General features: G+C 39.6%; 1 protein-coding gene across 1 annotated transcript in view; it reads left to right on the plus strand.

Moving 5' to 3' along the window:
* The first annotated feature begins 384 nt into the window (after positions 1-384).
* The window catches only part of LOC127577322 (protein LSM14 homolog A-like), a 60554-nt gene continuing 45837 nt past the window's right edge, over positions 385-15101 (plus strand). Inside the window, exon 1 of the mRNA XM_052028436.1 lies at positions 385-1049. Within this exon, the coding sequence (XP_051884396.1) occupies positions 929-1049 (121 nt within the window). The 5' untranslated portion in view covers positions 385-928. The remainder of the gene's footprint in view (positions 1050-15101) is intronic.

The raw sequence follows: 15101 nt of genomic DNA on the forward strand, positions 1-15101 counted from the left end.
AGGGTGGTTAAATTGTGGAATTCCTTGCCAGGTACAGCAGTGGAGGCCAGATCAGTGGGGGTGTTCAAGGAAGAGATAGATAGATATCTAAATAGTTGGGGTATCAAGGGATATGGGGATAAGGCTGGAAATTGGGATTAGAATAGATTCCCCCCCCCCCCATTTCTCAATTTTTCCCTTTTCCTTGGAGCAGACTCGATGGGCCGAATGGCCTGCTTCTGCTCCCTTATCTTGTGATCTTGCACGTTCTCCCTACGCATTTGCTTTTCTGCTGGTTGATCCCAAAGATATGCTAGTAAGTTAATTGCTTGCTATAAATTACCCCTAAATGAAGGCAGGTGGTAGAAGAAATAAAAGGGCAAGTAGGAGAGAAAAAGCTGCAGTGCAAAGAAATAAAAAGGGTTTGGCGCTGTTGGAAGCCGGCAAGAACGTAGTGGGTTGAATAACTCCCAAGTATATTCTCCCCATAAAGCTAGGACTTCTGTGCCTGAAAAGTCCTTTATAAATAAAATAACTAGAAAAACAAAATATTTTGAGTTTAAGAAAGCAATTTCCCGAAATCAAAGTGTAGCATCACTTTATGATGTGTTTCTCCAGTCTTTCCTCCAACAACTCAGACGTGCAAATATCAGCATTGTTTCTTTATTCACAGTTAACTTGCCGAGCCGTGATACCTGGACAGTCTGGGCTGGGGTCGGCAGATGTCGTCGAGGTTGCAGTGCCATGTCAGTGGGGCTGGTGTGGAGAGGGGTGGCAGGCTGTGAGGGAGGCCTGGTCTGCTCCCTGGGATTTGCAGGCCGCCATGTTGGCCGCTGCCTGAGCAACGTCACGGAGCGGAGAGAGCGAGAGAAGGGGACGCCGGCACAATCGGCGTCCATCCGCTGCTTCATCCAGCTCGCAGAGGGCCGGCCACCGCACGGTGAGCACCATGAGCGGCGGTACTCCTTACATCGGCAGTAAAATCAGCCTCATCTCCAAGGCGGAGATCCGATACGAAGGGATTCTGTACACCATCGACACCGAGAACTCCACCGTCGCTTTAGCCAAAGGTAAATGGCGCAGAGCGGGAGGCGTCGGGCCTAGCGACACGGCCCGTGCCTGGGTCAGCTGCAGAACTCCTTCCTTGCAATCCCTTCACCTTTCAGCATCTTGCTCCAGAGAGCTCAGAAGGAGCGTGATTCTGTTTTATTTTACTCTCGAGGTTATCGAATTTAAAAAAATATGATTTAAAATGGCGGGTTTGTCAACAGGATCTTGTGTCCCTTCAGTTGCATTTCATTTTGTCTCCGTGAGTTCCATCATGTTTTGATTTCTTGTCGTAATCTTAATTGCGTGTTTTGCAAATTTAGGATTTATTCTGAGTAGGTATGAGGATGGAGAGGGTTGGTTTAGGTGCAATCTCCAGCCACAGGAATAAAAACAACTTGCTTTACTTTTTTGCCATGTCGAACTCATTAGTTGAAGCACTTCATGGTTTCTGAATCCTTGTGATTAATTTCTAAAATCAAATGTACTGCTCCTCTTTACGGTTCTTGTTGCAAGGTATACTAACGGATTATCTCTTTTTTGGAAAATGAATTAAGTGGAAATTTGTGCATAAATCCGTTGAAATGCTGGGAATTTGCAGCAGGATGATTTTTTTCTGCGTAGAAAAGGCCACAAGGTGTTACTTACAGTTGGCTCAAGTTGTAAACTTGGTTTTAAAGATGCTTCAAGGAGTTTTTGATCAAATTGTTGACAAGATTCTCGTTTTTGACTTCTACTTTGTTAAAAGGAGCAACACCTAAAAGAGTTGAACTCCAATGTAATCTGCGAAGGAATTGTTGGATTGGCTTGTGAAGGCAGTTTTGTCTGGAACTATTTTGTTTGAAGGGGGAGGGGTTTGAAAATTGAGCCTAACATGTAGATAATGGACCAATATAATTATAGTGTGCTGTCTGATTATCTTATTTGCATATCTATCTCGTTTTATATAGAAAGTTTTATATTGGTCTCCCAAATAACTTTTATGATTGATTTGCTAAGCACATCCTTTGTGCTCTCCACTATTGAGTTTTGTTTTGGTTCTTATCAAATAGTGCCAGAGATTTTACAATATTCCAAATATTGTAAAGTAATTTATTTTAAATATAACTTTTAAATGGGAAGTAGGACATAACAGACCACTTGGTCCAACTGATTGATGTTTGATAAATTGGTTTATTCTTGTCACATGTAATGAGGTACAGTGAAAAACTTGTCTTGCATACTTGTTGGTACAGATAATTTCATCACATCATTACATTGAGGTTGTACAAGGGAAAAGCAATAACAATGTAGAATATAGTGTTACAGAGAAAGTGCAGGCAGACAAGACAATAAGGTGCAAGGCCATGATGAGGTGGATTGTGAGGTCAAGAGTCCATTTTATCGGACGAGATCCATTCAATAGTCTTATAACACCACCTTGTCTTTCCTCCCCTCGCTCTGTCAGAACTACTTTCCTTATCCAACTTGCCCTAAAAAAAGATGCTGTTGACCTCAACTACTCCTTATGGGGGAGAGAGTTCCAATATTTGTCAGTCTTTGGATAAAAATGTTTCTTCTGAATATCCTGGATTTATTAATAACAGTCTTGTTCCTAATTTTGAATTTTGATATATGCCCACATCTGTGCAGACCCTTTCATGATGTAAATTTCTTTTAACGTCCATTGTCCTGCTTTTCTGTTGAGCAATCCTGGAATACACATTTACCCATCACTTCATCAAGCTATACCAGCAGCATTTCTTTAAATCTTTGAGTCAACAAATGCTGTATTCTTGCACTTGTGGTTGCAGTGAGAGAGATTTGGACCTGTTGCCCTCAAAGGACTTGTAGTACAGTCCTCTTTGAAAGGTTATCTCACAATACCCCAGCATGGCTTCAGTATACTTAGAACAGCTTGTACATATTTTGTTAAGATTAACTGCATTGTTGGAGTTCAAGAGTGTTGGTTTGAGGGGGAATTTTGAGATGGTCTGGAAGGTGCAAGGGAACTTTCCAACAACTGTTTATGTAATGGCTGAGATGTCTGAAACATTGAAATCTGTTTGCTCTTGAGTCTTGAGTAGCCAGTTAGCAGTAAGTAGCTATGTGGGCTGAAATTTCAAAGTGCAGGTCTGTCATATTTGTGGTTTATTTGCAAGTGATGTAGTGGCAATATACAAGTTCACTGCTGACAACCAAAGATGAAAAACAAACACCTCCAAATGTTGGAAAGCTGAAATAAGAACAGCATGCTGCACATAACCAGTGAGTTAGGCAGCATCTGTGGGAAGAGAAATGGGGCAAATATGCTCTTTCATCAGAACATGGACTTGAAATATTAATTCAGTTTCCTTTTTGAGCATTTTTTTTTATTGGTGTTGAGAGCAAACCTGATTCCTACTGCTCACTTGCATATGCAGGGCTTTGACTATACGGCACTTGGAATATTCAGTGCAGTTTAAGATGTACTTTTTTTTGGCAGTAGGTGGAACAAAGGTTCACCAGATTGCTCCAGAGATGGGAGGTCGAGTAGAATGATCCTTTCTTTGGGGGTGAGAAGGATAATTCTGGAAGTATCCATGCCGTTTGGTGCTGTTGATTAAATGGCCTGCTGAGTTCCTCCAGCATCTTCTTGTTTTTTCATTGTGATTCTCGAAGTAGTGTCATAGCCTTGGGACATCCGTTTTGGATGTGACAGATTTCTTAACTTGGAGGGGTTACCACTCTTTAGAATTGACTGCTTTTGGGTCTGTGGATGCTTTTGAGAATGTTCAAGACTTGGGTTGATAGATTTTGTACATGAAGGGAATCAAGGGGTGTGCGGTGGGAATCAGGTCATAAAACTATGGTTGTGAGTCATCCATGACCTTATTGGTGCAGCTTGTTCAAGGGACTGCATTGATTGTGTTCTTGCTTCTGGTCTTGTGTTCTACCTTCTTAAAAAAAAAGGGTTGCAGACTTTGAAGCTTAGCATATATTTGTCTTGATTTGTGTGATGGGAAAGATTTCGTGCTGTGACAGGCAAGCCTTGGCATCGTCTGAACCATTCAAATTTGATTTGCTGTGGTAATTGCTGGAGAGGAGAAGATGAACAGATGAAAGAAGTACTGGATTTGGGTTAATGGAGGTTTCACACATTACTGCCAATTAAAACAGTTTTTTTATTTTTTCTAATGGTATAAGTTGAACATTTATAGACCATCTTGCTACAATTCTTGAATTTCATATTCATTGAATTAATTGCTGGTTCTTGTGCATATTAGCAAATTTAGTTCTTTTCTGCACGATTTAATGGCTCAGATGTTGGGAGCATGGAAAAATTCTCTAGTCTTTGGTGCCATTGAGTGGGAATTAGAAGTACTCTACTTTTTTGGTGGCATGCAGTTTTAATCCTTGGAGAAAGCTTCAAGTTTCCATGTGAAAAACAATATCAGCTGACAGTTTGATACTACTGTTGTATCAGCTGGAGTAAATTTTGATGCAGACCAAGGATCTGATTGTGGTATAAATGCAGAATATGCTAGGAGTACTCAGTAGATGAAACAGTTAATGCTTCAGATTGGTGGTCTTCCCTGATAAAATGCTCAGAATTCTTATATTTGCAAGACAAATTTAAGTAAATATGAGAACTGAGTACTTCTAGCATTTTCTGTTTTTATTTCAGAACCTGCAGGATTTTATTGCTCTGACATCCCGTTGTGATGGTGTTTTCAAGACTGGAGTTCTTATCTTTGAGGGAGCTGCTTGTTGTCCCTTTAACCTAGGCCAGATCAGTGTTCAGGGTTAAGCTGGTAAGTCACAGCTAACACTTGAGCTGCACAAGTAGCAACCGATGAACATTTCCAACAATAATCACAATTAATGCTCAGCTGTTCACCTTCTGTGGAATCACTATTGACTAAAAACTTAACTGGATCATCCATGTATATAATATAGATTTAAGAGCAGGACTGAGTGTGGGTATCCTGTGGTATGTGCCGCCCCTCCTGACTCCCCCAATCTTTCCACAGTCTGCAAGGTACGTCAGGAATGCGATGGAATCCTATCCTCTTAGCTGGATGAGTGTAGCTCCAACAACATTCAATAACTTGAAACTTGGTTGGCACCTGTTGATCCCCACCCTGTCCAAACTTAACTCCTTTCATCACTGATGTATGATAGCTTCTTCAACAGCATTGATCAAATGTGCAACTTTAAACACCAAGGAGGACAAGGGTTGCACATTTTTGGAAACATTTCTATCTTTAAGTTACATACGGTGTCACACACCATTTTAATTTGGAAATGTATTGCCATTCCTTCATATTTGCAAAGTCAATATCCTGGAATTACCCATTTGATAATACTGTGGGAGTATCTTCAGCACAGGAACCTTTGTGGTTTAAGACAGTGGTTCAGCACCATTACCTCAAGGGCAATTCAGGATGGACTAGATGTGCTTGTAGTGCCCATATCCTGGAAAATGAAAGCCTAAACTGGTTCCTTACTTTGTTATACTGAGTGCTGTGTAAATATGGCTTCAATATCAGTTATTTGTCTTCATTTCAACATAATTCACCTCCTAGAGGCACAATTTACAGCTCTCAGCTTTGATTCTTTTTAACCGCACATCTCTTTTCGGCTTGAGACTTCAATGTCCGTCGGTAGCAGCTGCTGGTGTCTTGCAGCTGAGGAGCAGCCCATTTGATCCATTGCACTGAAAGAGCAATTCAATTTTTCCCATTATCCTGTTGACTTGTTGAACCTGTATACCCTCCTGAAGGTCTTGATATTCTTCCTAGTCTTCATTTCTGTACTCTTCGTTCTTAGCTGAGGCTGAACCCAAGTTCCATAATAGTTGAGCATGGCTTCCCTATTTTGTTTGCATTGTTGCTGTTTGCAAAATAGCTTTCTTAACTCCTACCGAACCTGCCTTGTCTTCATTTCAACATAATTCGCCTCCTAGGGGCACAATTTACAGCTCTCAGCTTTGATTCTTTTTAACCCCACATCTCTTTTCAAGAATACAGCAATTCCAGCATCTGCAATTTTAAAAAATTTTCACTTTTAAATTGCATTTTTCCCTTAAGGGCTTCATTTCACATATTTACATGAAATTGTGTGTGTCACGTGTTCCTGTTTCATCAGTACGCCCCTCTGAGCCTGAAGATTTTTCTAATTATGCTTGTTGTTTGCTACATTACCTGGTTTTTTCAGATGCACTACCTAAAATTGTGCACTCATACTTGTGCTCAGTTCATTTGTCCGTCACAAGAAGAGAAGTGATCCCTTCACAGTTGCTCCCCGTCGTGCAACTGAGTTATCGTCCTGAAGCTTGTTGGTTAATTTGTTTGCAAGTCAGAACATGTTCTTAATGTCCATGTCCCATGTCACTGACCAAGCCTTCTTGCGCTGACTTGTTCTCACGGTGCCTTTGTACACTTGCTGGGATTTCACTTGCCTTTTTCTTTAAAGCATTGCTTTTGTATGGGTTGAAATCTCAATGAGGACATCTGTACTTAACAGCAGGCTGAAACGTAAAGTGGGCATGTGGCTGTGAGTATGGTATGTCAGAAGTATCTAAACTTATACTTGGGGTGATTCCATCCTGTTCAAAAAAAATCTCTCCTTAGCCAGTCATGTAAGCTAAGAATGTTTTTTTTTAGAAGCCGCAGAGTGTGCATCAGTGTAGTGAAGGTTTCATTACCATTTGAGGTTGCTCCTCTTGCTGCGTACACATGGAGCTGTGATTGCAAGAGGGAATTGTTTTATTACGATTCAATTAGTCTTGCCATGTGCACGATGTTGTCCAGTCTAGTAGTTACTGTCCAACCCTTGAAAAGTTGGTAATTAGTTGCTTTTTTTGAATTACAGCAATGGTGTGTTTTATGTAGCTGTTTGATGCAAATCGGCCTCTACACCATCCGGTTCACTATGATCTTCTGCAAGAGTTGGGGTTTGGCTGGACAGACAGGAATAACTGGTTTTCTTCCCCAAAGCATATTAGTGAACTAGTGGGTTATCACAGCAATTTCACTGTCATTAATGATGGGACAATGTTTGTATTCTCAGATTGTTTTCAAACTAAATGTAAGCTCTGATTGCCTTGGTTGGATTTGAATTTGTCGTCTTTTGATTCATAGTCTAGAAACAGGACCATGAGAGCCACTGCTTTTTGGAAGCAGAGGTCAGTTGCTATTAACGGCTCCAGCTAGCTTTCTATTGGAGACCAAACTGAGATTGAACTAGAACAAAGGCAATTTGCTTTTGTCTGCTCTGCCATCTGATTTCCTTTTCCTGAAAGGTGTCTTTTTAACAAAAAATCTGCCACACCATGACTAGTAAAGTTTCCCTATGTCTCTCTGGTTGGCACCTGTGAAATTCCAGGTTTGGACTTAAGTTTAATGCAAGATTGTTGTGCAAATAGTATCAGGATTGGTGGTGAAATCATGCCTCATGGTCAGAATTTTGTACTGTTTTATATATTTCTTTGTCAGTATTGTGGAATGGTACCTGCTGACACAGCTGGTGCTGAGTCAGGATAGAAATTGATGTATTAAATTTTTGTGAAGAGCATTGTTGCGGGTGTGTTTTTATTTATAAATATTAAAGCTGTATGGTGAAGCAAAATATTCCAAATACCTGGAATCTGCAATAACCTAATTTGTTTGAGATACTCAGTTGGTCAGGTGGCATTCATGGAGTGAATGCATGAATGTTTCTGTTTATGGCTGCTTCCCAAGAAGTAATTCCACCAAAGGGTCATTGACTGAAAGATTGGGCTGGATCGTGTTGACTGTGTCCAGCCAGTCCCAAAGGGAATACTAGCATTCAGCTGTTCCCATCTGTGTCATGGAGTACAACAGTGGAAGATTGTCTTGCTGCAGTTTTCCTGGCATTGTTCTAGGGAAGTTGTTTCTCCTGCCATTGGATCAGGGATATTCCAATGGGAAATCTCAATTTGGGGATTAGGAGCAGAAAAACAAATTGGATTTTATTTACTTTAATGTTTTTAATGATTTGGTCTTTTATTGGTCTTTTAACTTGTTACTTAAGGACCTATATATTAAAAAAAAATGCAGCAATCAGCCATCCAACTGCTCAAGGCTGCACCATTGTTCATCAAGATCGTAGCTGATCTCTCCCCCACCCCCCCCCGTGCCATTTTCCTGCACTATTCCCATATCCTTTGAATTCTTTAATATCTATAAATCTTTTGAAGGAACACATGAGCCTCCACAGCCATCTGAATTCCAATGATTTACCACCCGCTGACTGAAGAAGTAGCTCCTCATCTCAGTCCTACATAGCTTTCCTCTAATTCTGAGACTGTGCTCCCTGGTCTGAGACCCCCTCTGCAGCCAGGGGAAACATCCTCCATGAAAGGCTTTTGTTAGAAATTTAGATTTCAATGACATCTCTAATTGTTCTAAACTCTAGAGAATACAGATTGAGTCTATTCACTCTCTCCTCACCTGGCAAACCTCGCATTCCTGGAAACCAGTCTTGTGAACTTTTGCTGCACTTGCTGTATGGTAAATGTATACTTTCTTAGACATGGAGACTGAATCTCTACACAGTACACAGATGAGGTCTCCACAAGTCCAGTGCTATTGCAGTAAGAGTTCTTGAATCTTATATTCATATCCCATCACAATAAAGGTTAACATAACATCTGACAGTTTGAGCTGCTGCCTCTGAGCTCCAGGACCCAGGTTCTGTATATGCAGACTTGGTACATTCCATCTGTGACTGCAAGGATTTCCTGCAGGTGCTCCAGTTTCTTCCTGCATCCCAAAGATCTGTTGGTAGGTTAATTGACAACTGCCAATTACCCCTTAATGTAAGTTAATGGCAGAAAGAAATTAAGAATTGATGGATATGGACCCGATAGGCAAAATTTCCACCTTCTGTGTCATTATGAGATAATTGGTTATTACACCTGCATGTTGGCTTTCAGTGTTAATATTTTAAAAATAAATTTATTTATTTGCTCATTTTTAAACACTTCTGGATATTGAGATGTGTAGAAGTTGGTTTTAAAGAATAACCCCTCTGTCTTTGACAGAAACTAGAATTCGTTCCCCAATTTTATATCTATTTTGGGGTTAGGGTGTAACCTGAGGCCTAACAGCTGCTGAGGCTTTGCTGGATATCTCTTTGGTCTGGAGATCAGCTCAATTGCCCTCTGTACAAGGCTAAGGTAATTGTGGGTGGTCAGGACCGTAGGTGATGAGTCTTTGTGGTGGCTGTGTCAAGCCTGACGTGGCCATTTGACTTTTTTTCTCCTTTTTATCTTGCTTGACATGGTAAGCAGTTCCAAATTTTGTGTTCCCAATCAGCAGTGTAAATATAGCTCTCAGCAGAAGTTTTATATGATAAAAGCATTTCAGCTGCATGGAAAAATATGGTGGTGCAAGTGGATCACAGAATTGGTATTGCACATCTCTGGAATATGTCAATGTAAGCATAGCTTTTATGTAATACTGTAGGTAGTTTCTCCCTCAGTTATTCTGAATTCAGCCTGAACTTGTCTGCATGGGGAAAGCCAGTTAATACTCGCAGAGCAATACAACTCAGAACTCTTTTGATAAAACCTGACCAAACACAAGAAAATAATACAATCACAATATATAGTGTGACATAAAATGTTACATAAAATTATATTAAAGGTACGATGTAAAATATTGCATAACATTGTATTAATGACCTCTCTTTTCCATATCTTACAATGCTTTAACCCTTTGCTGTTTGTAATTCCCTTGCCAGCTATGCTTTAACTCTAAATAATAGTTATCCATTAACTCCAAATGAATTTAGACAGAACTCGTGATGACAATCACTCAAATGCTTTGATCGTGACAAGTTTGTTAATCAGCTATTTAAAACTAGTTAATATTTTTCCTAATTGTTTGCATTTATGAATGTCCGTTAAGGCAGAGGTAGAGACATGGGAGTCCGCTTGTTATTTACGCAGTGACTTCCCACTTCCGTGATAATGTCAAATAGTAGGTGCCCAGAAGAAAGACTTGTGTTTACATAATAATAAAAAAACACTTCAGGACTTGCTTTCAAACTTGTAGTCTGGAAAGTTCAGCACTGACATCGGATTCGCCACAGTACCATGGGATAGGGATTACAGTCTTTCACCACAAGTTATTCATCCTTTCTGAAGGCATCTTGCTAAAATACTTTGGTTACGAGTATTTCACTGAGACAGAGGTGGAAATAAATGACGATGATGATTTTCCCTCTCCTAGTACAGGATGCTGGAACAAAATAACCCAGGAAAGTTGGTGTGTAATTGGTGTGCATGTTTGTACGGCATATTATGTCCTCTGGATATCTGAGGTGCTTTAAAATCAAGGATCACTTGTGCTTCTTTGTGACTAATATACTTCAGTGCAGCAGATTTTGCACAGCAAGATTGAATAAAATGAAAAATTAGTGCAAAAGCAAAATTGTGCAAATCTGAGCAAAAAAATACAGAATGCCAGAAATACTCAGAGCATGTATGATTAGTCCTTGGTTAAGAGCACCTTTACCAAAGTATAGCAGACAAATGACAATTGAGATAATACTTAAGTTAGCAGGGATTTTTGAGCTGGCAGCTGTCTTAGTCTAATGCTGCGAGTTAATCCATAAGTATGGGGACAGTCTGAGAAGGAAAGGCAAATTTGAAATTGCGTGGAGGTTCCAAAAAGGAATTGAAATCTGCAAACAGAATCATGCGGACATGTTTGGATCATGTTGCTTTGATCTTCAATATCAATCACAGCAATGTCACGAGAATTTAAAGATAGTGTTAGATCAAAGGAAAAGACTTATCATGTTGCCAAAAGAGCAGTAAGCCTGGGGATTAGGAAAATTTCAGAATTGGCAAAGGAGAACCAACGTATTTGACAAGGAAAGGGGAAATAGAATAGAAGGTACTCCTCACAGAATACATAAAAAACAGACTAACAGTCTCTGTCGATGTGTTATTTTATTTAAAAATACTACAAGAGTAGCTAAAGTTCATATGAGTCTCTTGCAATGGAAATAAAAATTATATTAGGAATAAGTAAAAGATCAAGAAATTAAACAATTATTTTGGAGCGAAAAACAAAACTGCTGGAGGAACTCAGAGGGTCAGGCAGCATCTGTCGAGATCTGTGAAGGGTCTCGACCCGAAACATCAACTGTCCATTTCCCTCCACGGATGCTCCAGCAGTTCCTTTTTTTGCTCCAGATTCCAGCATCTGCAGCCTTTCCTGTCTCCATTAAACAATTATTTTGTCTGTCCGCATGGGAAAAGACACAAACCTATTGTACTTGATCGCTCATCCAAATGATGGAAATAGAGGCAAATTGCAGGACGAGTGAATCAGTCACTCAAAGAAATCAAAATGTGTTTAAAAAAAATTGAAGAAATTAGTGGTACTGAAGGAGGATAAATCCCTGGGATCTAATGAGATACATCCTTGTGTTTTGAAGTGGATGGCTTTGGAAATGATGAATGTACTGGTTAACAATTTTCATCAATGATTTGGAAGAGGAATGAGGTATAGTATGTTAAAGTTTTGAGGTTGTGAAGAGAAGCTTACGATGGACATATTCAGGCAGTGAAAGGATGAGGACATGGCAGACTGAATAGAATATAAAGAAAATATGAGGCTGTTTACCTTGGTAGGAAAAATTAAAAAGACAGAGTTTGTTTTTAACTAGATAAAGTCATAGCTTTGAAACAGGCTCTTCAGTTGACTGAACTTGTACCAATCATCAAGAATCCATCCTTTTTATTCTCCCCACATTCCCATCAACTCCCCATAGATTCTCTCTCTCTCATTTACACAAGAGGGGCACTGTGGCCAGTTAACCTGCCAACCTGCATGTCTTTGAGATGTGCAAGGAAATAAGAGAACCTGAGGGAAATTCATGCTGTCATGGGGAAAATGTGCAAATTCTACACAGGCAGCACTGGACATCAGGTTTGAACCCAGGTCATTGGAGTTTAGACGGCAACTCTATGAACTGCACTACCATGCCACTCAAACGGTAAGACATTGAAGGATGTTAGTGTTCAGAGGGACCTGTGTGACCTTGTAGAATTTCAATTAATATCCAAAATTGCAAGCGATTGCAAGACAAGAGTGTTGGACTTGGTTACAAGAGGATTTGAATGCAAGAGCAGAGATGTCTTGCTCCAGAGCTCTAGAATATTGTATATAAGTTTGATCTGCCTCCAGAAGGAAGGATATACTTGCAATTGAAGGAGAAAGCAATGTTTCATTAGATCATTTCCTGGGTTGGCAGGTTTGACTTGGGTGGAGATATTAAGTGGCCTGGACCACTCTGGAATTTATAAGAATGAAAGATGATCTCATCAAGACCTCAAATTATTACAGGGGTTCACAGGGTAAATGTTTCTCCTGGCTGCAGTATCTAGAACTGGATGTCACGGGATCAGTTATTCTGGACAAATGCAAGAAATGTCTTCGAGTCATGAATCTTTAAAGTTCTGCATCTAAGAAAGCTTTGAAAACTGTTTTGTACATTCTAGTCAGATTAATACTTATTTTAAGGTATTTAGGTGTTTTAGGTTAGAACAGAAAGTGATGCTGAGGTAGAAGATGAGCAATAATAATGAATGGCAGAGCAGGTGTTAAAGGGTCAAGTATTTCGAAGTCTGCTCTTGTTTCTGCTTCTTGCCTTTCCTGTCCGTGAATTTTTTTGAAGATAAGTGCTTTAGTTTCTTTGTTCAATTTTAGTCCAAAAATTTCTAATGTTCAACCTAGATTGTGCTGAAATCTGTAGCACTCAGCTTTTTGCCAATGAGCAAGTACGATCAAACTTAATATGAAGAACAAAATTCATCCGAAAATAGATGGTTGCCATTAAATTAATTCTGTTAGCAGTCATACTCTAAATATCTTCCCATTTTCGATATGCATTTTAGGAGGAAAGAGTTGCATTTACATTTCAACTTTCAGAACATAGTTTAGAGTTAATGAAAAACGTATTAATTGCAGTCACGTCCTCTAGAACAGCAACTGGTTTAAACTCTGGTTAAATGCCCAATCACAGTGTTTGAATCATTTACTCTTAATCCAGGAAAATAACTGAATTTGGCTGTAGCAGACTTCATGTGAGAAGCACTGGATGGCCTGTTGTGAGTTGTTAGTATTGGTCCTTGTGTTCACTTCAGTAAGATTGGTAGATGACTGAAAACAGGCCTCCCATCATTGGAAGGCATTGCACTTAACTGGTGTTTTTCATGACTTTGGAAGAGCCAAGGTACTCCTTTTGATATATCATCACTATTGTCAGGCAGGAATATGTGCTGTCCACTTTGTTCACTGCATGGACCCAAATGCAGAATAAAGATTCATGCCTAATTAGTGTTAATATGATCTTGATTGATTATATCGACCAGGACACTGGGGAAACGGTTGCTGCTTCTTAAACAGTGCCACGGGATCTTTTTAGTAACTCGAGTGAGCAGGCAGAGTCATTGTATCTTTGGAAAAAGACTCTGAAGCACTTGGCACGTCCTATCAGCATGTGTAGCAGCATCAGCGTGGTGTAATGCTTGATCATACAACTGTCTGCCTTAAATGAGGGAATGCTTCACTGAGCTATGGGCAACATAGTACTTCACAAAGAGATGAGCAAAAAGAACATTTATTTGCAGTGGGTGTTTAAAAATGTGGAAAGAGCAATTTCTGCCAAACTGAGTTTGTCTCATGCACTTTGTTACCTGCATCTGGTGTGGTTGCTCCAGCGGGGTGATTTATGCAGTTCTGTAATTGTTCAGTTTTGAAGATTGTCTCATGCTAAGGCTATGCAGCTGGGTGTTAATCTGCATCTTCTCATTTGCATTGTAATTAACCTTGGTGCATCCATCAAAAGAATAACAAAAGAGAATTTTGGCTGTTTCATTGCATGGTTAACAGTTTGTAATTAATTAGAGAAATTACAGATAAGGTAGATATGTTAATGAATTTTCATTTATCCATCCACACTCCTTCCCCATACCCACCATTTCCCTGCACAATGCTGCACCTCATTGTTAAATGATTCCAGGGTTTTAATCTTTTTTTAAAAAAATCCGAAAAACCATTGCATTTTAATTTTACTTCAGTTGTTTGTATCTATTTTCTCTTCAAATAATACTCTGGTTTCATGATATTGGCCACCACCTTTCCAATCTTAAGCCTTTGTTTTCTACATTTCCCCAAACCATTTATTCTAACGGGCAATTAGCCTCATGAGGTTAGCTCTCTTTTCTCACTTACTGGGTTCAATTTTCACTCGATGAGTACAAGAATCTCGTTTTGTGTTCTTTAAAGTGCTGAGGGATTGGCAGTGCTGTTTTCGTGACTTATTATACTGAAGCTCTGTCTGCACTTAGATGGGGAAAATATTCCCAAGGCACTGTTTGGTAAGCCAATACAGCGCAAACAGATGATCGGTTCATGATCACATGTATGTTTGCTTTTTCAAACTTGGCTGCCGGATAACCTAATTTACAATGGTGATGATGCTTCATTAGCCGTGAAGTAGTTTTGAATGTCATAAGATCATGAAAGGTGTACAAGAAACGTATGTCTTGACTTTTCTCATGGCTCAAGCAATCCAGTTTTCTCATTGTGTCTGCATAACAAATGACACAATTGGTCTAGTTTGACCAAGTCTGTAAATGGATTAATTATCTTGTCTGACCTGTATATTTATGTTTAGACTTGATAGATAAACATTGCTGTGGCTGTATGTGGTAATTCCCTCTTCATATTTATGGTTGAATAAAATTATACAGGTTGGGATGGTAGGATTTGATCTCATAGCTGTTTTGGTGCTACACCCAGAGGTCTTTTATTCCATTTTTTTAAAGACCATGAACCTGAACATTTGAGTGCAGCATTTGATTCCTGTGTTGTGTTGGAACTTAGTCTTCTTTTGTCCTCTCTTACTTTGTGGTGGTCACGGGAGAGGTACCGACCATAAAAATGAAAATGCTTCAGTTCCAGCTGCAGGGGATGCGAAACGGCATTGGATCACTCTTCCTTGGTGGTCTGAGATGAGCTATCTTGACACTTTTTTGATATTCTGCATAGCACCTCACTAGAGAGTGC

Source organism: Pristis pectinata, chromosome 13 (assembly GCF_009764475.1).
Source record: "Pristis pectinata isolate sPriPec2 chromosome 13, sPriPec2.1.pri, whole genome shotgun sequence".
Lineage (NCBI taxonomy): Eukaryota > Metazoa > Chordata > Chondrichthyes > Rhinopristiformes > Pristidae > Pristis > Pristis pectinata.